Source organism: Ornithorhynchus anatinus, chromosome 1 (genome assembly GCF_004115215.2).
Source record: "Ornithorhynchus anatinus isolate Pmale09 chromosome 1, mOrnAna1.pri.v4, whole genome shotgun sequence".
In the NCBI taxonomy this organism is placed as follows: Eukaryota; Metazoa; Chordata; class Mammalia; order Monotremata; family Ornithorhynchidae; genus Ornithorhynchus; species Ornithorhynchus anatinus.
Genome location: NC_041728.1, coordinates 12,210,001 through 12,225,172, shown reverse-complemented (window position 1 = coordinate 12,225,172; position 15,172 = coordinate 12,210,001). Strand labels below are relative to the sequence as shown.

The 15,172-nt window shown below is 39.4% G+C and overlaps 1 protein-coding gene across 5 annotated transcripts in view; it reads right to left on the bottom strand.

The window, feature by feature from the left end:
* FAM172A (family with sequence similarity 172 member A) overlaps positions 1 to 15,172 on the bottom strand; it is a 369,694-nt gene that overhangs the window by 209,893 nt on the left and 144,629 nt on the right. For all 5 annotated transcript variants that reach the window (XM_029056677.1, XM_029057209.1, XM_029057094.1 and 2 more), the window contains exon 7: positions 8,519 to 8,737. In XM_029056677.1, the coding sequence (XP_028912510.1) occupies positions 8,519 to 8,737 (219 nt within the window). The remainder of the gene's footprint in view (positions 1 to 8,518; positions 8,738 to 15,172) is intronic.

The following is a 15,172-nucleotide window of genomic DNA, read 5'->3' as shown; positions in this document are numbered from 1 at the left end:
GTTATTGTTCTGAATGCTATTTATTCGTGCACTCTACTGCATGAAATAAAATAAATGATAATAATTATGTTTTATGTTCCATGACAGCACATCTTCTTAAGTGTTGTATAATATTTGGGAAAATCTAACTACCTGCCTGAAAATACAGACCTGAAATATCTGTGGGTGGAATTTTGGGTGATGGATAATATTTGGGAAAATCTATTTACCTACCTGAAAATATAGACCTGAAATATCTGTGGGTGGAATGTGGGTTGGGGACAAGGGAGTCTATGGACATCTATCAGGGAAAGATGTGGAATCTCATACCCCTTCCACCTGTGCTATGGCCTTATTTAACGGTGGAAGTTGTACGCGCGGCCTGGGTTTGGGGTGTAATCAGTTTTCAGGGAAAGCCAAATCCAGAATGAACAGCAGCAGCCCCTGGTGGACTAAACGGACAAAATCCAACTGAATGATATGCCTATAATCCGGGGGTGTAAATATGTTTTTTAAAAAAGATATGTACATATTTAGCCATTTGACTCAATTCACAACACAACACATTAAAAAACAGATGCTTTAAAAATGATCTGCTGGCAATATGCTTGCTACAATTTTATCATTTAGAATATTAAAATTCATTATGAATTAATTAACACATTATGTAAAAATAAAATGATTTGTTTCATCATTTTACTAAGTAATAGAACAAACCAGTACAGATTTCCAGTGCCTTGATTTGAGTTGCTGAAAAAGAAACTAAATTTATGGGATCACTATTAAATTGATGACATTTTCTGTCTTCACTCGAATTCAGCTGGCAGATGTTTCTGAGAACAAAAAATTCTGTTTTATTACAAAACATATTAAGCAGGTTTTCCTGCCAGGCATATCTGACATGATGTTTATCGCCCAGACCAAATCAATCCCCTTAATACATGCCAGAAAGTACATTAATTCAGAGTTAAGGAAAGTTGCAGTATGAAACAATAAGTACTTTGATCTCTGTTCCTACTGTATTGGAATGCACTACACCATCTCCTAGTTAGTCATATCTACTTAGAAACATTAGATAAGTAAAATAAACCTGTAATTTGATTATGTACGTATTTCATTTTACTTACTACTAGTGTAGTAGGTATTGGATAAATAGAAAATAAAACTGGCAGTGTGCCAGTTACCTGAGGTAGAAGTATATCTTCAGACATAAGTTACTGGGGGAACTTGAGTAAATGTCCCTACGTGACCAAACTATATAGTTTCAAATTTATGAAGATAAGTCATTAGAAGAAAATCCCACTCTGATGAATTATTGAGGGTTTTCAGAATAAAGTAGCCCATTCACTTGACCTAATGGAAATAGTGATTATTACTACTATAATTGTAGAATTAAGTGTTTGTTATACGGCAAGCACTAAGCCCTAGGGTTGAAATCACCAAATCCTACTTATGAAATCACCAAGGACGTCTCTACTTGGATGTCTGACACAGGGCCCCTCATTATCCCACCCAAACCCTGTCCTCCACATGTCTTTCCTCATCACTACAGACAACATTACATTTCTACTTGTCTCAACAGCCCACAGACTTCGCATTGTCCTCGATTCATCTCTTCCATTAAATCCAAATCTTCAATCTGTCACTAAATCCAGTTGGCTCTACCTTCACAAGATTGTAGCAATCTTTTCTCTCCATCCAAACTGTTACCGCACTAATACAATCACTCATCCTAAGCCACCTGGATTACTGCATCAGCCTCCTTGCTGACCTCCTTGCCTCCTGCCTCTCCCCACTCCAGTCCATACCATTCTGTTGCCCAAATCATTTTTCTTCAAAAACGTTCAGATCATGGTTCCCCACTCCTCAAGAAACTCCAGTGGTTGCCCATCCATGACCCTGCATGAAACAAAAACTCTTCAACATTGGCTTTAAAGCAGTCCATCTCCTTGCCCCCTTCTACCTTTCTCGTTTCTCTCCTACTAGAACCCAGCCCGCACATTTGGCCCATCTAATGCTAACCTTCTCATTGGGCCTCCATCTCGCCTATCTCGCCGCCCACCTCTCACCCACATCATGCCTCTGGCCTGGAACTCCCTCCCTCCACAGATCCAAAAGACAGTTACTCTCCCCGATCTTCAGAGCCTTAGTGAAGGCACATCTCCTCCAGGAGGTCTTACCTGACAAAACCCCCCTTTTCCCCTGACTAAACCCCCCTTTTACTAGTCTCCCACTCCCTTCTGTATCACCCTGACTTGCTCCCTTTTTTCTTCCCCCTTCCCAGCCCCGCAGGACTCATGTACATATCTGTAATTTTTAAATTTATATTCTTATCTGTCTCCCCAGCTCTAGACTGTAAGCTCATTGTGGGCATGTATCTGTTTACTGTTGTACTGTACTCTCCCAAGTGCTTGAGACAGTATTCTGCAACAGTAAGCGCCCAATAAATATGAATGAATGAATGAATGCTACCACATTAATCCAAGCACATCTTCTTCACCCTTGAATCAGCCTCCTTACTGACCTACTTCCCTGCTCTCTCCACACTCTACTGCCTGGATCATTTTTCTATAGAACCATTCAGTCAATGTTTCCCCACTCCTTGAGAATCACCAGTGGCTGCCCATCCATCTCTACATCAATCAGAAACTCCTTACCATCAGGTTTAAAGCACTCAATCACCTTGCCCCCTCCTACCTTCCTTCACTGAATTTCTACTACAACCTAGCCCACTCTCTTCACTTCTCTAAAGTCAACATATTCAATGAACTTCAGTCTCATCAGTTTTGCTGCTGACCTCTCGCCCACAACCAATCTCTGGAATGCCCTCCCTCTTCATATTCAACAGATGATCACTCTGCCACCTTCAAAACTTAATTAAAAGCACACATCTCCTTACTAAGGACTCATTTCCCCTACTCCCTCCCCCTTCTGCATCACCTAGGAACTTGGATCTATACCCTTTAGGCACTCACCCCATCCTGAGCCCTACTACATCGCTTAGGTAGATATCCGTAATTTATTTTAATGTCGTCTTCCCCTCAACGCTTGGAAGCTCCTTGTGGGCAATGGCATGTGTCTACCAACTCAGCCGTATTCTCCCAAGTGGTTAATACAGTGCCCTGCACACAGTTAATGCTCAACAAATATCCCTGAATGATGAACTGATAGATTCTTGAGGCATTATTTAAGTCAAGTCCTTCCACATATGAACTGTATCTGAATCTTCAGATTCTTGTAACAAAGTCTCTTTTATTTCCATCTACTAGTTTGGTCAAATTTGTGACTATGAACTATTAAAAAAAAACCCAACTCTGACAAATATTTGAGGTCTCTTCCATTCATTTACTCATTTTAAAAATGGCTATGGAACCACCATTTAACTATACTTTTAATTTATTCATATTTTTAAAGATTTTGAAATCCTAGTTCATTGGTGAACTGAATCCAAAAAAGAAATAGAAAACATTTTTACCTCAAATTACAGCACTAGATTCCTCACTTAAGAGAATCTGGGGAATTAATTTCCCTTTTTTATGGCATTTGTTAAGCGCTTACTTACTTACACAGTCCCTGTTCCACATGGGCCTCACAGTCCTTGATCCCCATTTTACAGATGAGGTAAATAAGTAACTGAGAAGTTAAGTGACTTGCCCAAAGTCATACAACTGACAAGTGTACAGCCTCTGACCTGGAAACCCTCCCTCCTCAAATCCGACAGACAATTACTCTTTCCCGCCTTCAAAGCCTTAATGAAGGCACGTCTCCTCCAAGAGGTCTTTTCATTCATTCATTCATTCAATAGTATTTATTGAGCGCTTACTATGTGCAGAGCACTGTACTAAGCGCTTGGGATGAACAAGTTGGCAACAGATAGAGACAGTCCCTGCCGTTTGACGGGCTTACAGTCTAATCGGGGGAGACGGACAGACAAGAACAATGGCACTAAACAGCGTCAAGGGGAAGAACATCTCGTAAAAACAATGGCAACTAAATAGAATCAAGGCGATGTACAATTCATTAACAAAATAAATAGGGTAACGAAAATATATACAGTTGAGCGGACGAGTACAGTGCTGTGGGGATGGGAAGGGAGAGGTGGAGGAGCAGAGGGAAAAGGGGAAATGAGGCTTTAGCTGCGGAGAGGTAAAGGGGGGATGGCAGAGGGAGTAGAGGGGGAAGAGGAGCTCAGTCTGGGAAGGCCTCTTGGAGGAGGTGATTTTTAAGTAAGGTTTTGAAGAGGGAAAGAGAATCAGTTTGGCGGAGGTGAGGAGGGAGGGCGTTCCAGGACCGCGGGAGGACGTGACCCAGGGGTCGACGGCGGGATAGGCGAGACCGAGGGACGGCGAGGAGGTGGGCGGCAGAGGAGCGGAGCGTGCGGGGTGGGCGGTAGAAAGAGAGAAGGGAGGAGAGGTAGGAAGGGGCAAGGTGATGGAGAGCCTTGAAGCCTAGAGTGAGGAGTTTTTGTTTGGAGCGGAGGTCGATAGGCAACCACTGGAGTTGTTTAAGAAGGGGAGTGACATGCCCAGATCGTTTCTGCAGGAAGATGAGCCGGGCAGCGGAGTGAAGAATAGACCGGAGCGGGGCGAGAGAGGAGGAAGGGAGGTAAGAGAGAAGGCTGACACAGTAGTCTAGCCGGGATATAACGAGAGCCCGTAATAGTAAGGTAGCCGTTTGGGTGGAGAGGAAAGGGCGGATCTTGGCGATATTGTAGAGGTGAAACCGGCAGGTCTTGGTAACGGATAGGATGTGTGGGGTGAACGAGAGGGACGAGTCAAGGATGACACCGAGATTGCGGGCCTGCGGGACGGGAAGGATGGTCGTGCCATCCACGGTGACGGAGAAGTCTGGGAGCGGACCGGGCTTGGGAGGGAAGATGAGGAGCTCAGTCTTGCTCATGTTGAGTTTTAGGTGGCGGGCCGACATCCAGGTGGAGACGTCCCGGAGGCAGGAGGAGATGCGAGCCCGAAGGGAGGGGGAGAGGACAGGGGCGGAGATGTAGATCTGCGTGTCATCTGCGTAGAGATGGTAGTCAAAGCCGTGAGAGCGGATGAGTTCACCGAGGGAGTGAGTGTAAATGGAGAACAGAAGAGGGCCAAGAACTGACCCTTGAGGAACTCCAACAGTTAAAGGATGGGAGGGGGAGGAGGCTCCAGCGTAGGAGACCGAGAATGATCGGCCAGAGAGGTAAGAGGAGAACCAGGAGAGGACAGAGTCCGTGAAGCCAAGGTGAGATAAGGTATGGAGGAGGAGGGGATGGTCGACAGTGTCAAAGGCAGCAGAGAGGTCAAGGTTTCAGACTAAGCCCCACTTTTCCACACTCTTCTGCGTCACCCTGACTCGCTCCCTTTGCTCCTCCCCCCACCCTTCTAGCCCCACAACACTTATGCAAAAATTTGTAATTTTATCTATTTGTGTCGATGTCTGTCTCCCCCACTCTGAACCATGAGCTCATTGTGGGCAGGGACTGTCACCCTTTACTGTTGCACTGTACTTGCCCAAGCGCTTAGTACAGTGCTCTGCACAAAATAAGCACTTAATAAATACGATTGAATGAATGAATGAAAGTGGCAGATTGGGGATTAGAACCCAGGACCTTCTGACTCCCAGGCCTGTGGTCTACCCATTAGGTAACTCTACTTCTCAGCTTAGTTTCCTCACCGAAAAATGATGAAAAAGTACCGTCTATAGTTTGAACTTACAATTAAGAAGAGATTGTAAGCACTTCAAAGCCTGAACCATGTGTTATTCTTCTTCAGTAATTCCTCACTTAACCTGGTATAGCCTCTGCATATAGTAAGCGCTTAATGAATAGGTCAGTGATGCTGACGAGCTTCTTTACAGAGGTATCTAAAATAAATATTTATTAAATAAACCTTAGTGGCCTAAAAGGTTAATGCATCCAAAAGTGAGTCACAGTATTTCCTGATTTCAATACTCAAGCCCGGATCCACTAGTCTGCTTGAGGAATGCCAACTTTTCTTACAGAAATTCCTCGAGATCTTCAGGGGTAAAGTAACTGTAGAAACAAAATAGTATTGTCTCTGGAGGTTTCTCAGGAGGGTGGATACTTAGGTTTTGATTTCCCTGGTCCTTCTTTCTTTCTCGCTGCCATTTGGAAGAGTGAAAAAGCAATGAATGAGAATTAGAAGAAAAGATAGGAAGAAACTTTATGGTGAATTAGGGCAAATAAATGGTATGACTACATGAAAGTGAAGGTAAAAGAGGGGGAAAAGGCAGAGACAGTGGGGAAGAAGAAACAGAAAGCAAACATGCTAAGTCAAATTTTCAATGGAGTTAAAACTGGAGAATAAGTATTTAGATACTAAATAATAGAACATTCATGAGAGAGAAAAAAGGGAAGAATTCAAGTAATGCAAAGAGAAAGAGAAGAACAAAGATCTAGAAAAACGTATGTCCAAATTTCATATATTGGGGAGAAGCAAAAGAAACCAAGTGAGTCAAAATACAGATCAGTATCCTTATTTTTACTCATTCTCAGTGCTTTTGTACACATCTTTGTTTAATTGTACATTCAATTATTTATTTTGATTATTCTGTTTGCGAATACATTTTATGTCTGCCAGTCCCATTAGGCTGTAAGCTCCTTGTGGGCAGGGAGCGTATCACTTGCTTATTTTGTATTTCCAGAGTGCCTAGTACAGTGTACTGCACATTGTGGACACTCAATAAATACTACTACTCCTATTACTCCTATTTGTCTTGCTCATCACATAGAAAGATGAATTATACCCTGGATTTAAAAAAATTAATTCATTTCCGTAAAGACTGAAGGAAAAATATGAGATAAGTATTTCCCTTTTTCAGATGTCACCCCACCTAGGGAGATGAGGGAAGACTGGGTAGCCTCATTGTTGAAAATACTGTTGAGCATATCTCCACATGGCTATAAATTCATACAAACTCGACTGGCCTTAACTTAAGGTTAGTGAACCATTTTTTTCCTTTAAAAAGCATCATACCACGTGATAAACCTCTAGGGAAGGAAAAAAGGATTGTCTTAGAAGAGGAGTTTCAGGAGGATCATGGTAATAATAATAATAATAATCATGTTGGTATTTGTTAAGCGCTCTGTGCCGAGCACTGTTCCAAGCGCTGGGGTAGATACAGGTAATCAGGTTGTCCCACGTGAGGCTCACAGTCTAATCCCCATTTTATAGATGAGGTAACTGAGTCACTGAGAAGTTTAGTGACTTGCCCAAAGTCACACAGCTGATAGGTGGCAGAGCTGGCATTAGAACCCATGACCCCTGACTCCTACGCCAGTGCTCTTTCCACTGAGCCATGCTGCTTCTCTATGGTACATCAAGAGAGAATTGGAAAGGGTGCCAGTTTCTATGGATAACAAATCCAATAAAGGACATCAAAGGACAATATTCACATAAACACAATGTGGACAGGACTGCTGGTTACGCATTGGTCTTCATGGACACCTAGCCCGTACTGACTAAAATTTTGCCACTGGTAAAGTTACCTTTGAACCACAAGAAAAGTTCCATATCGAGTTATATGGATAACTATTTCAAGTAAGTGCTTCAAAAACCACTGGAATCTTAATTCAGACTCCAACACTATATAAATTAATGCTTATTTCTCAAATTTATCATATTTCTCAGAAGAGGGTAGACATTTATCATTTACACTGAGGCATTTCTGACATGCTTTAGAATTAAGTTTCTACCTTCCATAATAAAGGTTATGAACATGGCAAGAATCTATCTTAAACGTATGATGCTTAGTGAGTATAGTGAATTGAACGTGTCAAAGTGCAAATAATATGGTTTATGCCCTGTACAGAATTAGTAATCTTTGGGAAGCACTGTTATGGCAATCTCATGCTGCTGGCATTAGAAAGGGCAAAGGTTCAGGGAGTAAGAAAAGAGCAAAGGGACAGAATCCCCTCATTACACCACTCCTGAACTACTGTGGCCCTAATATTTAATAAGATATTAATAGTGTTTCCTCCCTTTATCTCCCACTAGAAGTTTACCTGAAATAGAATTGATGGTTATTCCTATGGAAACATCACATTACAGGGTAAAACGGCTCTAACCCGACATATGTCCAAGTATTTTCAACATTGACTCATTGTAATTCAGTATGAAATATATTTAAAGATGTTTAGACTGAAACCAGTGTTCCTCCTAGATAAATCGAAGGATAGTGTTCTGAAGGTGTGATCAGCAGTGTTATTACAAATGTTTTCCATTGCACCTATATTATGATAACATTGTTTTAGAATATCTGCCTAAATCAGACAGGGGCAACAAAGCAATCTATTTTCAACAGGAAAAAGCATGCAAATAAGAATATTGTGTGTTGCCACTTTACGTACTGATTAGTGCCAGAGAAGACGCCCATAAGACATACACATCAGTAAGACATACACATCAGTAAAGTACAGCTGAAATTAAAAAAAAATTCTAGAAAAAGCCAAAGCATTTTAATGAGTTATATGGCTACGGATCCAGAGCGAGTATATTTCATAAGGAAAAAATAAAATAGTAAGATTACTTACTCTGATATACAACTGCACCATTTCTTTTTCTTTCTGGGGGTTACGATATTTTTCATAGAAATCACGCCTCTTCTTTGTTTCTTTAGGGGTTTTATCCTTTCTTTCTCTTTTCTCGGCAGGTTCATCTGAGTTATCGGAAGGTGACTGCATTTGTGGTTTTGTCTTTTCCACTTCGATGTAATTTTCATTGGGATTGAGAACTATGACACCATACCCCTCCTGTTTAAAATGAAAGAGAAAATTAAGATTTAATCCTGAAATTGCCTTCAGGTGCATAAAAATGCACTTAGTATCTCGTGTTAAAGTAATTGATAGAGTTCTCTAGTATATTCTCTTGGGTTTGAAAGGAAGTAAAAACCTTTGTCTTTACATGCAGGTACATATTTTAAGGTACGCGGTCCACAAAACACCTCCAGTCATAATATTGTGAATTTAAACTAAAGCGTGTATTCTAAGGAAACATTATCATTCTAAATATTTTAAATGTAATGATTTCGAAGAGCAGCCAAGCTTACCAAAAATTAACACTTACAAGGAGTAACGGGGAAATTTAACAATGCAAGGAAACAATGAAACAGTTGTGTGTAATTAATCCTAAACAATTTCCTGTATTAACTTATAAAAGTTTATTGGTACGTGCTACTTATTAAAGAAAATTAGGAGATCCAAACAGTCATACCCCTTTATTTTGCTCACCACAACACAGAGCTAATACAGGCAGAAATAATGAATCAATATCATCGCTAAGTGATATCATATGACATATATTACGTGATTGATATTGGTTGATGTTTTGTAAATTATTTCAACTGTGTATAAACATAATTGCGATTCAGTTTCACTTTTTTATCAACCCTAATCTTGAAAGGTTTTCTGGATTTTAGGCTTTAAAGTTCCTAATTCATCAGGTAGCAATCGAACAGTATATACAATGTTCAAAAATACTAGCTTCATATACATGTACAACGAGTAATTTCATATGTTGTATAAGTGACACAGAAGACACTTGAAATTCCAATTAATGTCACACAGTTATTTATTAACAAAAACTTAACCAAGTACTCCTTTTCATGAAAGAAAACCCTTTTCTCATCTTTTTACGTATCCCACACACAGAGTTTTGGGAAGATCAAGAAAAAAATTCTCTATCTACCTTACTGAACTAAAGTAAGCTAGAGCGACCCTAACAAAAGATACTTTATTTGGCCTGGCTTTATTCTGATCTGTATAGCTATTCAAAAATCTTGTAACACATTGTGATCACTGTCAGGTAGACAGATTGTCACTGGGTGATTTTCTACAGTTGGACACACTCGACTAGTTATTAAAATCACATTTAAAGGAAGTTCCTACCCCTCTTCCTTGTGCCTGTTACAACTTTTCACGCCCTTCTCAGATTTCTGCAATAACTTTCCCTCCCACCCAAACTTAGTTAAAGGACACTGTTGCACTCTGCTAAACAGGGTGAAATAGAAGCATTCAGTACACTGTCTTTGGAGTAAGCAATATAGTCAAAAAAGGTCACCGTAGGGCAAGAAGAAAATTGCCTCCTTCACTTGATTCTGTACGATGAATAAGTGGTCACCTGTCATGGTTTGTCCCTGCCCACTCCTCTGCCCGAACTGAACTTTTCTGGTTTTTTCTACTTTAAAAATGCTTTGGAATCTAGTTATCTCCCAGCAGGATATTCAAATAAAAATGGTGACGCTAAGCATAATATACTACTTTGTGTAATTACCTGCAATATTTTAAATTGAAGACAGCTGTAAAAACTGAAATAATTTAACTTAAAGAGGAGCATCAAAAAACTGGCATAAACTATTAGCCTGATCTAGTACTACAACTGAACACTAAAGGCAAACTTTTAACAAAAAATTAAATGCAATAAGAAACTAAAATTTTAAAAAAACTTTTGCTCATAAAATAAAATCTAATTTTTTTGTTTGTTTATTTTGCGTTCATTTTGTCTTTTGCCTTTCTCTTTTGAAACTTTGGGTTACTATACAAAAAAAAAAGAAAAACAATGGATTAGGTCTATTATAGTTCTACTAGTGGTTTGAAATTAAACCTCTATGTGTCCAGTCTAAACTAGTATAAAACAGACACACATAAATCATCAAAGAAGTAGAATTTGTCTATGTTATTGATTATGTAACCGAAAATTACATGACTCATTTGTCCAATTTTAAAAGGACACAATGTCAATTTTTCACTGACACATCAACAGATGAAAAATGATTCTATTTTTAAAATCACTACTATGTAAATCAATTAAAGGATTTTTATCAATTAGATTTTGAACATAAAATGTCTCCCTTTAAACATCTGAATTGTTTAGAAAATATTTTACTCTTTTAGACATATAGGGGCCTTAGATTAGATTAATATAAAAATAATCAAGCAGTAGTCAAGGGCATTTTCTACAAAGAACTCCTGAAACCAAGCACTAACTTCCGAAAACCCTTTCTGTTTCAATGCTAACAGCCATTCTACAATAAGCTTAAAATTTTCACTCTGTTATCTTATAGTCTTTCTGCTTTGAACGTACTTGTCTATATTAGCTAAAGCAAATAATGGCATTTAATACAATAACCTAAAAGTGTTTATAAACTGGAATCACACTTCAGTTAGAATGTAGGAAATGACATTGAAGTATACTAAATCACTTCAGATTTTGCCACCCTATAATGTTCAAAATGCTGCATAAAAAGTTAAATTTAATTCTATCATTAGTCCCCCTAATTCCAAATGCCTAAGAATAGGTCAAGTTTGCAGAATCCCCGTCCGTTGAGAGATGAACTTTTGTTACATTTTAATATCAGAATGGCTTAGGTGGGAAACATGAAGGGAAACCAAACTTTCAAAATAAAATGAGGCATAAAATAACATTTCAGTGCAGAAAAATTACCATAAATTCCCATATAAAGTTTCAAAATAAGTTATTGACAACAGTACATCACCAGCTATTCTGTCCATTTGTCATCTGTGAACACCTACCCTCTTTAAATTGCCTCTTATTTTAGACCCAGGTATCTATAATGTCATCAGCAGGAACATAGAAAGGAAAGGTCCCGGATGACCTTCAACTGATGTGACTGTGAAGTACTGAAAAGCACATTATGAAATAAAGTGTCTCAGAATATCCGATAAAAGCATATCTTGGCTATTCAAATTTCTAGAAAATTAGCATTATATTTATAACTAGAATTTTATAGCACTTCCTTCTAAGAAATGTATTTTCAAGATGAGAAGTTACTCATCTAACACCTCAAATTATTTTTATGATTATTGTCTGATACTGACTTATCGGGTGCAGGGCCAACACGGCACTCATAGTATTTCAAAGAAAAGATATACACCTTGAATCAGCTGAGTGCAGATGAGTTTGTAAGCCTAGTAGCAGATCATCCTTTAAAGTAGGGCACGATCAGGAGACGAGATATTGATAAAATCCGTCATATTTAACTTATTTCTTCAGTGGACTTTGCAGGCCGATGTTTTCAAGGTCTAAGTCTCCACTATCTCAATTGCTACCTCTCCATGTCCTATTGCTAGTTAAAGGTAAGCTAAGAGCATTTCATTCAATGAAAGTACTTGCAGTGGTTTAAATTGATATCCGAGGCCTCCAAGACACCTCTACTTTCAAGCCTATAAATCCACTCACTAATAAATAAGTTTATTTATCATTCGGTCAGGAGAAAATTGCTGAGATTCGAGGTGCCGAGAGCAGACAGGTGGTACAAAGAACCAATGAAAAGAAATCTTTGCTCCATAAATTAAATAGCTACACCGTGAAGCCGTGAAGATGCATCAGCAGGTAGATAATTGGAGTTGTTTGGCCAAAAGCATGGTGGCACTTTGGCCCCACAGTGAAGCGTCATACCAGATGCTAGAACCTGAAGGTATATCCAAGTTAATTTAGCCTGTTAGTCGCCAATTGAAAGGTCAATGGCACTCTAAAATATTTGAGGCAAATTCTGAATCTTTTCAAATCTCCTGTGGCTGGCTAAATGAATGATGAGGTGAAAGCCTTGAGCCTTGCGTATTAATTCACCAATGTGGCCTGCCATATGTGACCAGAGAGGTTACAGGGCGGAAGTGGAATCCTTTGACCTACGTATACGATCTTTTCGGCCCGTAAGTAGAGATCTGTAAGAGATCATTTTCCTGAGCTTTATCAATCTGATTTTTCAAGTTCAGCATTCCATTTAGATTGCTTGCAACGAAATTGGCATTACTCCCCAAGGGTCCATGTCCATAAGCAAAATCTGCCGATGGTTCCAATGGGCATACCTCTCCGTTCATTCATCTTGTTGAAAGATGTACGTTCTGTTCATTTCTCATCTTTTTCACAAGAAGGGTACGTATATGTCACTGATGCAATATCTTCGATGCAACAGTGGGATGAGGTCATGACAACCAATCAGAAGTCACTAGTGAAGCGTTAAAGTAAACATAACTGCTGGAGATACCGCTCTAGTTGAAAAATACCCCCTCCATTATCTGAGCGATCGTAAGACGTGACCTGAGGCCGAAATGCCCCAAACGTCCATTGACTCGCTTTTTTTTGTTTGTTTGTTTCCTTTTCGATGTGCATTTCGGTAACTGCACCCTACTTACATTCGATATGAGTTTTATCCCCGCTCTACTTCGTCTCTTAGCTCCTAAAATTCCAACGCTGGGCCCAACTATGTAAAAAAGCGGGGCTGCGGCATACATTGTCCTAGCAAGTTCCCAACTTAAAACAGCTCATCAAGTTTGTCAAGAAAAGAAAACATGCCACAAAAAGTTTTCAGAGGGCCACCTGTTGTCTATTATTTTTACATAGCACTTACTCATAAATCATAACACAGGGTAATTAATCAAGCTGTCAAAGAGAAGGTCAAAGGTTATATGGTGGAGTCAGAAGGTCATGCATGGGCTGATAGAGGTCAGGGTCACACCGCATTCCTCATTATCAAGTTGGGATGAGAGACGGCACAAGCAAACAAAAGTGAAAGCAGATGGAGAAGTGAGTGGATAAAAAAAAAAAAAGAAAATTTCACAAACAAAAAGAAAAGTGAAAGAGGACTGTCAGCTGCCTTCAAGCCAAGAACAGAAGAGCAAAGAAATACACTGAAATGTGTTGAAAGGACCTTAGGATGAGAAACTACAGTTTTTTAAATAAATTGAACATTACTTACTTATCTTGGTAATTTTTACCAATATTACCGGGCACTTTTAGAATAGATATGAGTTTGGTGTTTCTTCCCCCTTTGAAAGCTGGCAACCAAGTAACTTAGACTAAGGTAAAGAGTTTTTCGGATCGAGGTTGATTTACATAAACACACAATTAAAATAAGAAGGTTTCTCCCCTTCCAGAAATCATCGTACGGTTATAATGGAGTAACAGTAAAAAGTTCTACATTCCCATTCTAGGGATAATTTGTAGGGGATTATACTTTAGTCAACCAAAATATTCGAAGACAGAAAAGCATCATAAAAGTCCTTTTGAATAACACAACAGTTATAAAATATGCTATCATTACACTGCCCTGAATTAGATGCAGAATACTGTGCAAAATTAGCTGTCACCCTTTCCTCAAAATCTTTGTTAATCTCATTTTGAATGTTTGCAGCTTTATCAACACATGCATCAATGTCAGCTCCTTGGTTACTGAACCGCTGTAGTTGGAAGAAGATATAATTAAAATGTTTTGGCACAGAAAAGGTGAAATTGTATCTTCCCCAGCTCCCTGAGGAGTCTGTAAAACATGTAGGATATATTGACAAACACACACCCCTGTCTACAGTACTGACATCCCGGGTCACCCAAGTGCTATTTATTTAAAAACATTCACTTTGCACTTATGCACACTGTCACCTGCCGTACTTCTAACTTTTAATAGATAATAGAACATTGCACTTTTCGAAAAAGGCAAAAACAATTTTTTCCCCTTCGTGTCACATACCTCTATGTACGCACACATGCGTATACATGCAGTACGTAAACTGGATTCATCTTGCTGTAGCACCTACCTCCACCTTTAAAAATGCACACAGACATGACGTTTAACTGCTTTCTCGGCTTCGGTGTTTGCTATAACTACAGAAATCAAATCAACAGCAGTGCAAAGTCCAAGGCCAGAGAGAAAATAAGAGAATACAGCATCTTTAGCTTTTTAACTGAAAAACTGGTATGCATACAATCAACATGAAGAAGTAACAAGTTGCAGCCAATCCTTTTCAGAGATAACTGCAAATCCTTCGGTGTGAGGCAGTGTAAACTTAGGAAACCTATCTCTACCACCGGGTAAGTGGTTCAAAACATAGACCTGCACGAACAAGACCCTCTTCCCTGGACTATCGTTCAAAACTGTCAAAATCTGGATGGAGTTTCCTGTGGGGAACCACGCAGCGGTATTTTGAGGACATTCTTCAACTTAGGTAGCAGTCGATTAAATCAAAGACCAAAGGCATTTTGCATTTTGGTGAAAAGTTTGGCTGGTTGTAAAGACGATGCTACAGAACGCATTTCTTGCTGAAATGCTGAATTAAAATGGTACCTGACAAGCCAGCACAGCAGCCAAGGTTTTTCCAAATACTGCCATCTTGACTCCATCATCTAGGTAAACAATTTCTATGAATTTAAGCTCCACTTTTTAAGTAAATGAA